Source organism: Cavia porcellus, unplaced genomic scaffold, assembly GCF_034190915.1.
Source record: "Cavia porcellus strain 051 isolate PalLab524CR breed Dunkin Hartley unplaced genomic scaffold, mCavPor4.1 scaffold_6, whole genome shotgun sequence".
Taxonomy (NCBI): domain Eukaryota; kingdom Metazoa; phylum Chordata; class Mammalia; order Rodentia; family Caviidae; genus Cavia; species Cavia porcellus.
This window is the reverse complement of record NW_026947489.1, coordinates 102,299,562-102,311,312: the sequence shown is the minus strand read 5'-3', so window position 1 is coordinate 102,311,312 and position 11,751 is coordinate 102,299,562. Positions and strand designations below refer to the sequence as shown.

General features: G+C 42.2%; 1 protein-coding gene across 2 annotated transcripts; it reads left to right on the top strand.

Annotated features, from left to right (window-relative positions):
- Window positions 1-5,159: 5,159 nt before the first annotated feature.
- On the top strand, window positions 5,160-11,146 carry LOC134476587 (endogenous retrovirus group K member 25 Env polyprotein-like). Of its 2 annotated transcripts, none has more exons than XM_063251906.1 (2): window positions 5,160-5,740; window positions 8,611-11,146. In XM_063251906.1, exon 2 carries the CDS (start codon window positions 8,635-8,637, stop codon window positions 10,141-10,143), a length of 1,509 nt encoding a protein of 502 aa, XP_063107976.1. In that variant the 5' UTR covers window positions 5,160-5,740; window positions 8,611-8,634; the 3' UTR covers window positions 10,144-11,146. The 2 variants fall into 2 exon arrangements, with proteins under 2 accessions (XP_063107976.1, XP_063107975.1); XM_063251905.1 differs by having other exon boundaries at window positions 5,161-5,740; window positions 8,632-11,146.
- Window positions 11,147-11,751: the final 605 nt, after the last annotated feature.

The following is an 11,751-nucleotide window of genomic DNA, read 5'->3' as shown; positions in this document are numbered from 1 at the left end:
AGGTTTGGGTAGCTTTAGGTTACAGCAGATTTCTGATCTTTTACTACTACCAGTATGGGACACAGGATCATTTTCCTCTTACCCAGAGAATGCTCATTACACTCTACAGTGTAAATCTCCCTACAAAAAATTAGAGCTCTTTGGTTTCCCAGACATAAGGAAATCTCGTAAAGCCTAGCGTCATTTCCCACTCTTGGGTTTTCAAATATCTTATGTCTGTAGGTATGACATCACCTTTCTTCAGGCAGTGCCAAGACGTGTGCCTGTTGCTGCCACTAGGTTGTGATTAGGGATACCACAGTCTGGACCCTAGATGCTACATTTAATCTTGAAGGAAAGAGGTCAAGGTATGGGTTTATTCCCTCCTGGAGGACTTTCTGTCACACCATCTTCCACTGATGTGAGGATCAGATCACCTACACAAAACAACAGAGTCACCACCCTCTTTGTTCAATATTAATTTTCTGAGACAGCCACATTCATGATGATTTATTTGCTATTTCCCCTTCCTTAGCCCCCTGTTCAGAACTAAAACCCTAATCATACAACAGTGCTGACAGTAAGAGGTGCTGCACCCCAGCACATCATGGGACATAGGGCCAGAGTCAGAGCCCTAGAAGCCCAGCCCCTGGAGCTTGGGACCCTCTATGACCTATTTCCAGACCAAATCAAAACAAGAAAGCACAACAAATCAAAACCACAAAACTGGACCCCAGATCACGCTTCGACAAAGAACAAGAGTCCCAGGGCCACAGACCCTTCTTTTGCTGGAAGGCTGGGAATGTGCTTCTGGGATAGAGCTCATGCCCCTTGGCTCAAGCAGCAGGGCAAGGGCAAGGAGGGGAGATGGTGGGACCCCAGAGGGACTGGGGCCATCTGTTGGCAGCATGAAAGAAAATCTAGTTTAACTTCCTCTCAAAAACAAGCAAGCAACAATAAACAAAATATCAAATAGGACACACAATAAAGGAAAAATGAAATTCTGTCATTGAAAAATTACTTACCATATGAGTCAGAATAAATTTTCAGAAATCTGCTTGATGTTTGAATACCATGAAAGATCCTGGTGTAAGTAGACTAAAGGGATCACAAAGAAAGACACAGCCGAGTTAAAATCTGGAATAAATGGAAACTGGATGATATTTTAGAAACTGTAATGTAACAAAAATAAAGTAATAAAAAATTTTAAATATCCCCAAATGTCAATCATTATCAGAATCGACCTTCCCTAACCTAATCTGTGATATAAAGGGAAAATTTGGGGAAATCTCCAATGTTAGTGATAAAGGGAAAAAGCAGATGAGAATGATGAGAGAAGAAGTGATAACCATGGAGACACAGAATGAACATCTACCTGCAAAGCAGTTGATACCCAGAGTAAATAGCTAATTCTGATCTCATACTTGTGGGACTAGTACAATACACCACTCCGCTCTTCGGAAAAAGGGGACCTTGCATTGGCCCCCACACTTTAGAGAGTCCTCCTTTGCCCCTCAGAAGCCATTTCTCTGCCCATGAAACAAAAAGTCCACATGTCCAACAGGTCAAGCCCACCTTCATCTTGGCTCCTCCCTTTTATCCTGTACCCAAGCTTCATTCTACATGTCCTGAGCTAAATTCCTTACCCAAGTAGCTGAGCTTGCTCCACAGACTTGTGGAGGCTTGTCCCCCAGACCCATCCTCCAAAAGTCAGACCACTTCGATGCTACCCCTAGGCTGGAGGTCAACAAGAGGTAGCCACTTGTAGGGTCCACAGATGGAGCTTGCAGATGCAGGCTGATGTGTTTACCTGCATACATGCAATCACCTTTGCAATGTGGTCTGGAGCCAGGAATAAAAGAGAAGAGAGGCAGTCTGCAGCCTGGGAATCATGCAGCAGTTCTCAGTGCAATGCTATGTCTCAGAACCCAGAGGAAGATGAGCATTCTAAATGCAAACCTGCCTTGCAAGTGCTTTTGTGGATACAGTTTTGTCCAGATAGGAGGATAAGACATATTTTATTTAACAGTATGTTAGCATGATTTATAGCATTGAAATCTTTGAGCATATGGTATGAGGTCCTCCATTTGAACTCTTCCCTAGGACTCAGAGTTGTGAGCAGATGGGTGGGGCTTGGCAGTGAATTACTGTTCTTGGTGACCAGTGCCTTGAGGTCACCTGTATTAAGGAATCAATCTTTAGCACTGCTTTGACAGAGAATAGCAGTCAGCCTCGAAGACTAGAGTAGAAAGAAAGGCCTTTCCAAGAGGACGCCTTGTTACAATGAGAACCAAGAGCTGGAGAATTAAACCCTGACAGCACTCTCCTTCCCACCAGGGTTAAGCCCACAAATGCAGTCCCACAGATGAGCACAGTGACACAAACTGTTGTGTGAGGTAACAGCCCGAGCAGAGGCCCTGCCTCTACTTTTGTGCTTGGGCATCACCTGCAGAGTTGCTGACCCACTGGCTGCTGGTGAGATTCAATCACTTAATTCCTGAATGTCATGGCAATGGCAACAAGTGGCATTTTGCTTCTAGTTCAGGTCTGCAAAACGCACCTGCTTATGCCTGGACTTTCAAGAGCTTTAATTCAAAGGGTGAGGAAAGGTTTGACTGGGACCCCTCCGCTGAGCACCGTGAGGAGGAGAGCTGCTACTGGCTTTTATGGCGGTGGCTCTGTGTGATAGCTCATGGAGCGTCTGCCAGGCCACTCTGATTCACCGGAGCTTTGACAGCACAGAAGGAGTGCTGGACCTGCTGCTGGAAGTCACACATGAGCAGAACCTACAGCATTCCTTCTGGGCATTGTGTGACTCAGCTACAGAATCTAGCTGCTTGCTTAAACACTGGTTACTGTGAAGATCTTTCACCAGATATGATTAACATTTAAATCAGGACTTTGGACAAAGCAGATTATACTCTATAATGTAGTAGGTCCCATCTGATAACTGAAAGCCTTAAAAGCAAAGACTGAGATTTCTACAAGAAGGAATTCAACCTCATGATTGCATTGTAGAAATCGTATCTGAGTTTCCAGCCCCCAGCCCTGCGGAAATCAGACTCATGCCTGCTACATCTGTTCTTATTTGAGCCTCCAGCTGGCCCTACATACAAATCTCTTAGATTTTCCCGAGCTTTGAATATACTCTCTTTCTTTCCCCCTCCACATCTTTCTCTCATTCCCCAGATACACACACACACACACACACACACACACACACACACACACACACACTATAGAACCTGAATACAGTTCTCAAATTTTGTGTTCTGAGAATGCAGTTGGAATGAGCTAGGTTGCAGTTTTTATTTTAACATGTATAGAGAGCCACCTTCCTTAAGAAAGATTCACTGAAGTCTGAGCAAAGCCCCAGATCAAAAACAAGAGTCAGGACCAGTTCCAGCGCCACTACGCCCCCGCAGTATGGGACGTGGATTGCAAATTGACATTGGCTCATGAGGCTGGAAGGTTGGGTGGGCTGAAGGAGTCCAGGAAGATCTGCAGCTACAGCTGCTCAGCTTCCTCATCCTGGGGAACCCTCAAAGGCCACAGTGCTTTCTAACAGAAAACTTCAGTGTGCCTGCCCAGCTCCTGTTGACTGAGGCCCTGGGAAGAGCTGAGCCTGAAGGGGGCTGTTTCTGAAAGCTGGAGTGGAAAGGGGAGCTGTACAATCAGGGAGGAGCTTATGAAGTTTTAGTGACAACCATATGTGGTGGGTGGAGCCTGTGGTTGGCTCAATTACATTGTGTGCTCTGTGGGTGCTGACAAGGAGACTCACAGCCAGGATAACAGCCTGGCCTCGGAGGACAATCTCTCTGAGACTTGGTTTCCTCACCTGGAAAGTGGGGTTAATGATAACCAGAGGATCTGCTAGACATAGCCTAGCACAAGTCAGTGATCAGTGCTTAGGAGGCTGAGGCAGGAGGTTCACCATGAGTTGATGAACCAGCCTGGGCTGTGTAGTGAATTCAAGGTCAGCCCGGACTACCCAGCAAAACTTATCTCAGAAAACAAACAAATAAACCTAAAAGATAATCAGTGCCACACAGTGAGAATTTCAAGAGTAACATCTGTATGGAACCTCCAGGCCCACAGCTTGGGCCTGATTCATAGCAATGTCCCTCTGGTCCTTCCAGAGAGGTCCCTTCAGCAGGAGTGATGTACATTGCTGCTGGAGACCTTTGCTTGCTCTGTGACCTTCGATGAGTCACCTCACCTCTCCACGCCTGCAGAATCTTTATCAGCAGAGCGAGAGAGTGACTCCCGTAGAAAAGACTGCCTTGTAGAGTAGACATTTGGCAGAGGAATCAATGTCACAAAAGGAATGCTGTGAGGCCCCTACTCTTCAGGAGGAAGTTTGCAATGTGTTTGATTTGCTCATACAATGTCACAGGGCAGAGGCGCTGCAACTGGCAGGGGTGGATTTTCCGCTGGCTCTGCCCTGGCCTGGTCAGCGTGAGCAGTAGCCTTTGGCAGAAGCCTTCAGCCTGGAATGCTGCACTTCGACACCTGTTGCCAGACGGATTTGTCTGAGGCGGCAAGTAGATGCACCCAACAACAGATACAGCTCCATGTGCAGACTGTTGAGGGCCTGAGGCTGCTTCCAAAAATCCACTTTCAGAGCGTGGGGTTCTGGACAGATGGCTGTGACCTCTCCCTCTCATCTCGCAATGCTTGCCAGACAGCATATTCCTGGCAGAGAACACATTTTCTTGCCCTTCTTCAGCAAACAGGTTAAGAAATCCTCCTGGTTTTAAATATGCTGGGGGCTGGGCAGCAAGTGACGGCACAGCTGTTGAGGGGGCTGCTCAGTGTCACTCTTTTCAACAAATGCGATGACAAGGAGGGGAATGAGAGGAGGGCGTAGTCACCAGAGGAAGCAAAGAGGATGAAGAATGACTATGAAGCAATATTCACAGTTGCAGAAATGACTAAAGACCATTCTAGTTTGGGAATATCTGAGATTCAATTTTAAGCAATGTACCTCTTTCTATTTGCTCAAATCTGCAGTAAAATCTGTTTACCTCCAAATCCATGTGTGTGGAAACTTAGAAAAAGGATGAGCTTCTCATCTGAGTGACCATGGTGCAGGGACAGGCCAAAGGGGATGACAGAGTTCTAGGGAAAACTGGGCTGACCACCATTGTGGGGGATGAGGTGTCACTTTGTAGGCCCAACCCCCTCTAACCTGTAATTTACAATAGCCGCCCTGGTATGTGAGAAGGAGGTAGAACGGGAATGCCTGTTCTCAGTGAGCCCTCACCCTCTGGAATCCATACTGTGAGCTGGCTTTGTTTTGCAGAAGTCTTGAGGAAGTGGCTGGCCACCCTTTGTGACACTAACAGCAGACAAATTAACAACATTCTTGAGCTAATGAATTTCTTCCTGGGCTAGAGAAGTTGTGAGAACTGGTTGTGATTATTTACTTCACTTAGATAGTTTTAAAATAAACATTGTAGTCTGTCACGTTGTAGCTTGCCACAAAGAATGCCTTTTCACTACTTAATTATCTGGGCTCTGTGAATTGATCGGGTTTACTATATATGAATCCTAAAATAAAGATTGTGCGTACAGTGCAGTGCAGTGCAGTGTAACGCGGTGCAGACAGCAAAGGTGTCTCTCCTGTCTTTCTTTTCCAAGCGCTGTACCCCCCGTGTCCCGACAAGGCGTGCGTGTTTACCTTGCCCGGAGTTCAGAGTGCTCTAGACACTCACGACAAGTGGCGCCCGAACAGGGACTCCGAAGGTCGCTTAGGAAGGTAAGTATAATTTTATTACGGGGAAATGGGACAATCTGCTTCTTCTCCTTTCTTAAAAATTCTTAAACATTTATTATCTATATATGGCATATCGCTCAGGTCAGCTGACTTGGATATGTGTATTGATACAATTAAAGAATATAATCCTTGGTTTCCAGATGAAGGAACTTTGGATGTAGAAGTATGGAGGAAGGCAAGGGTTAGTATAGAAAGGGCTATACAACAGGAGGAAAAGATTCCTTTACGTTTTTGGGCTATTTGGTCGGTTGTGTACTCTTTATTAAAAGCTATGGAAGATGAACATATTGTAGAAAATCTTCAACTAGAAATTAAGCCAGTTATTCAGGAATTGCCCCTCACAGAGGAGGAGCAGAATGTAGTTCAAAATGACGCTATCGCTTTAAGTAGTGAAAAGGCGTCCAAACTAAAAGTAAAATCCACTACAGCCGACTCAGCTTTAGCTGCCGCAGCAATATCAAATTATGACAATCGCCCAATTTTACAGGCTATACAACATTTAACACAAGAGGTGAAACAACTCTCCGTTAAGCAGAACCCGCCTATAGTTCCCTCTGCACCTCCTCCATCTAACCCTAATTGGAGTAAAGCCAAGCTAGCTTTGGCTGATCTACCAAAATTAGGGGATTCTGATGAGGAAAAGCCTGCCTTTGCTTTCCCTGTAATCAGGCCTCAGCCAATAGACGGAGAGGCAGTTCCCCCTAGATGGGAAGCATTTAATATGGATGATTTAGCAAAATTAAAAAAGGCTGTAACCCTTTATGGCCCTCAGGCTCATTACACTAGAGAATTAATAACATCGGTAGCAGATCACTATGGTAATCTTGCTCCTTATGATTGGAAAGCCTTGGCCAAAATTCTTTTAAAGGAGCCAGAATATTTACAGTGGCACATGTGGTTTATGGAAGGTTGTGCGGAAAAGGCAAGACAAAAATTCTGATATAGTGATAAAAATGTTTTAGAAGATATTTTAAAAACTTTACCTCAATATTTTTCTCCGTTTAGACTTGTAATAGCACAGGATAAAATTCAAAAGAAAGAAGTTAGTCATTATTTGGGATATATTCTTACTAGACAAAAGGTGATTCCACAAAAAATGTCTATTAGGAGAGATAAGTTATCCACTTTAAATGATTTTCAAAAATTATTAGGGGATATTAATTGGCTTCGTCCCACACTAGGTATTCCTACCCATGCATTACAGCATTTGTTTGCTACTCTACAGGGCTCTTCAGATCCATCCAGCCCTCGTTCTTTAACAACAAAAGCCGAGCAAGAATTACAGTTTGTAGAACAACGAATTAAGGATGCATTTTTAATTAGGATTGATCCTAAATTGCCTCTAACTTTATATATTATTAATACTTTTCAATATCCCTCTGCAGTTTTAGGTCAAAATGCTATGCCAGTAGAATGGGTATTCACTAAAACTAAGCAATCTAAAAATGTTATGCCTTATATTGACATGGTTGCAGCTTTAATTATGAATGGTAGAGCTCGTTCTATAACTTTGATAGGAAAAGATATAAACAATATAGTTATCCCTTTAACTAAGGAACAATGGGAATATTTGTTGTCAATTACTGAAACCTTACAAATTGCTTTAACAGATTTCATGGGAACTTTTTCATATCATTTTCCTAAAAATAAATTATGGGATTTTTTTAGACGTCAACAATTTGTGGTTAATACCTTATTAGCTGTACAGCCAATTCCACAAGCTTTGACTATATTTACAGATGGATCTAAAAATAAAGCTGCATATTGGACTCAAAAATCTTACTGGGTACGTCAGACAAATTTTAACTCTGTACAACAAAATGAACTTTTTGCTATATTACAAGTGTTTTTAGATTTTCATAACCAACCTATTAATATTATAGCCGATTCGGCCTATTCTGTTGGAGTAGTGACAAATATCTATTCAGCTGTGTTATATTCTAATAAGCCTGCTTTATTGTCTTTATTTCAAAATTTACAAATACATGTTCAAAAAAAAAATCATTCTTATTTTATTACTCATTTACGTTCTCATTCTCAGTTACCCGGACCATTAGTATCAGGTAACAATGCAGTGGATTCCTTAGTTATGTTCACCACACCCGTTGAAAAACATCAATTTAATCATGCAAATGCAGGACATTTGCATCTTAAATATAAGATACCTTTTACAAAAGCTAAACAGATTGTAAAAGCCTGCCCTATTTGTAGACCATTACATTTAAAAATTATTCCCGCAGGTGTCAACCCTCGAGAAACTCAACCTAATAAATTATGACAAATGGATATTACACATGTACCTTCTTTTGGTCGGCTTTCTTATGTACATGTAGTTATTGATACCTATTCTTCATTTCTATGGGCTACTGCTCAACAGGGAGAATCCACTAAAAATGTTATTGTACATTTATTGGAGACTTTTACAGTTATGGGAATTCCTTCTAAAATCAAAACAGATAATGGACCTGCTTATACTAGCAGAACATTTAAACAATTTTGTGATCTCCATAATATTATTCATATTACAGAGATTAAATATAACCCCCAGGGTCAAGCTATTGTTAAAAGAGCACATGGCACTCTTAAGTTACAAATTAAAAAATTAAAAAGGAGGAGTCAGGAGGATATTCAGATACCAATACTGTTTAAATTGCAAAACAGTCCAAAAACATTACTGCATCAAGCATTGTTTATTTTAAATTTTCTCAATTTACCACAAGGTGAAATATTAACAAGAGCTGAAAAACATTTTGAACAGCAACAACAGCCTTTTGTGATTAATGAACCTATTTGGACTAAAACAGCTCCAGAGGCTGAATGGGAGAGGGACACATTGCTCTATAGGGGGAAAGGTTTTGGTTATATCTCCACAGAAAATGGAATTCAGCAGTGGGTCCCTGGACGATGGATCAGGACCCGCGTCTCCAGATCCTGTTCACCAGCCCCGGAGACAACTCCCCAAGGAACCGGAACCGTGCCTTCAGAAGCGAGCGCAAAACCAGCTAGAGGCTGAGGATGCTGAGCTTGTTCCTATCGCAGCCATGGCCAGATTAAAGCTAAGAAAATCCCGCCGCTCACAGCGACCAAATTTAAATCCCCTCCCTACATGGGGACAATTAAAGAAATTGACCATAGAAGGGCAACGGCTTGTCCTTCAAGCAGGAAAGCCTTTAAACCCTGAAAACTTGTTTTTAGCTTTATGTGCCTTGCTCACTGTTGCGTCGGGGACTGAGGTACCTCCGCATTCGTACTGGGCATATATTCCAAACCCCCCTTTATTAGAACCTGTAAAATGGGGAACTAGTGATATTTTACTTTATACCACACCTAGAGAAATTTTGTCAGCACCGTGGGCTGATTTAACCCCCCACAATCAAGATGATGGGACATTATTCAATTTTACTTATTATGGTAATCAAAGGCCTATTTGCATTGGGGAACCGCCTTGCATCCCTCTGGGATGGCAGTATTGGATTCAACATGGAATAAAAGCAGGCAACAAAAGAACAAGGCTTCAAGCCTTGGCTGCTCAAACCTTTAATGTTACCTGGAGAAATTTAACAGCACCTGATACAAATACATTTCCTGTATGCCCTGAATTCACTTATAAAAATATTTCTTATAATCCCATAATTTGGCAACTATGTATGGGAAAATTTGCTAAAAATATTGATGGGTATATTATTTGGGGACCATTTGGAAAATTCGTTAATGGATGTGCTGAATGGAATGAGACAAGATGTAATCTCTCTGTTGTGTATAGTCTTCCAGATCCAAAAAAAATAACTGACGGAGCTCCTATATTTCATCAAAAGACGGCTCTCTTGTGGTGGGGAGATGGTGGAATCGCTAACCCTGCTGTTGCAGCCGAAGAATACCCTCATCACCTTCAAAATCATATTTGGAAGATTCCAGCCGCTATGCAACCTGTAACCTTGTACAATGTTTCCTATTCAGGGACTAGTCGATCTGTATCTACTACTTATAATTTTACTAGGTTTAAAATGTATAATATTACTGTTTGTGCACCTCTGCCTTATGTCTTTTTAGTGGGAACTTTTAATTTTACACATTTTTCTTGTACTTGTTTAAATTGTCAATTGTTTACATGCTTAAATAGCACACTAAATTTCACTAAGCCTTATACAGTTATGCTGTTACAACAAAAAACTCATATTTGGTTGCCTGTAAATTTAACTCGACCATGGTCTCAAGACCCGGTAATTTCTGTTACTACTGAATTTTTTAAACATCTGTTAAAACGTACAAAAAGATTTATTAAAATAGTGGTTGCTGTACTGTTAAGTCTGATAACTGTAGCCTCCCTAGCAACAGTCTCAAAAATAGCTTTACAAACCTCTTTGCAAAAAAAAAACATGTTGTAGAATTATGGCATAAAAATTCTCATAAACTTTGGTTAACTCAGTGGCAAATAAACGCCAGACTACAACAACAAATAGATCTCCTTAAACAAACAGTTAAATGGGTGGGTAGAAAAATATTGGCTCTTCATCATCAAGTGTTTTTAAAATATGATTGGAATTCAACTACTTTCTGTATAACCCAACGACCTTATAATCAAACAGAACATAAATGGGAAATGATTAAAATGTATCTAAATGGAAACACCTCTGCCCAGGAGGAAATAGAATCTTTGCATAATCAAATTGACAAGGATTTTACAAAGCAAAATGATGATGAATCCCTAGCACAATTCGCGCAATTGCTTGCTCAATCTTTGAAAGGATTAGATTCCAAAGGAATCTGGCAGAGCATAACCCACACTTTTAGTGGCATGGGACTTAGTTTAATTATAGTTCTCATTGCCATAGTTCTTGTGTATTTTTACTGCATAAGACAAAATACTATTAATAACCTGATCTTATGGAAATTGTTGTTAAAAAATAAAAAGGAAGGAAGTGTGGGGGATGAGGTGTCACTTTGTAGGCCCAACCCCCTCTAACCTGCAATTTACAATAGCCGCCCTGGTATGCGAGAAGGAGGTAGAACGGGAATGCCTGTTCTCAGTGAGCCCTCACCCTCTGGAATCCATACTGTGAGCTGGCTTTGTTTTGCAGAAGTCTTGAGGAAGTGGCTGGCCACCCTTTGTGACACTAACAGCAGACAAATTAACAACATTCTTGAGCTAATGAATTTCTTCCTGGGCTAGAGAAGTTGTGAGAACTGGTTGTGATTATTTACTTCACTTAGATAGTTTTAAAATAAACATTGTAGTCTGTCACGTTGTAGCTTGCCACAAAGAATGCCTTTTCACTACTTAATTATCTGGGCTCTGTGAATTGATCGGGTTTACTATATATGAATCCTAAAATAAAGATTGTGCGTACAGTGCAGTGCAGTGCAGTGTAACGCGGTGCAGACAGCAAAGGTGTCTCTCCTGTCTTTCTTTTCCAAGCGCTGTACCCCCCGTGTCCCGACAAGGCGTGCGTGTTTACCTTGCCCGGAGTTCAGAGTGCTCTAGACACTCACGACACACCATCACAAAGTGGAGAACCACACCCCTCTTATCCAGGGAGTCAGGGGCAGGGAGTTCCTAGCTGACATCAGACATCGGCCAGCTTCCGAGTGAAGATCAACTAACTTCTGTTAAAAATCTCCTTCATCTCTTATTGGGATAAAGGTTTAGACATTCACTCTGTCCTTGGCCTTGCTTTGTTGTTTTCTTGCTTTGTGCAGTAAACAGTGATGTGTAGGCATGAAGCCATTTCACAGGAAAGCCTTGTGTGCTGTATTCAGAGATGGAAATTGGCCTTGTTCTCTGAAATGTTCTAGGCTTCCAACAACAACATGCCTGGTGTCAGTCACACTGGGCTGCCTGTGCCTTCTGCTTGCACACCACACCATTTGGAAATGACCTGAACTCCTGTCACCTCCCAGTGTATAACTAGCAGCCCGTGGTCCCTCCCCTTGATTCTCCATTCACTCTCCCCCTACCATGCCTACACCAAACAGCCCCTGTCTGCCATGGCATG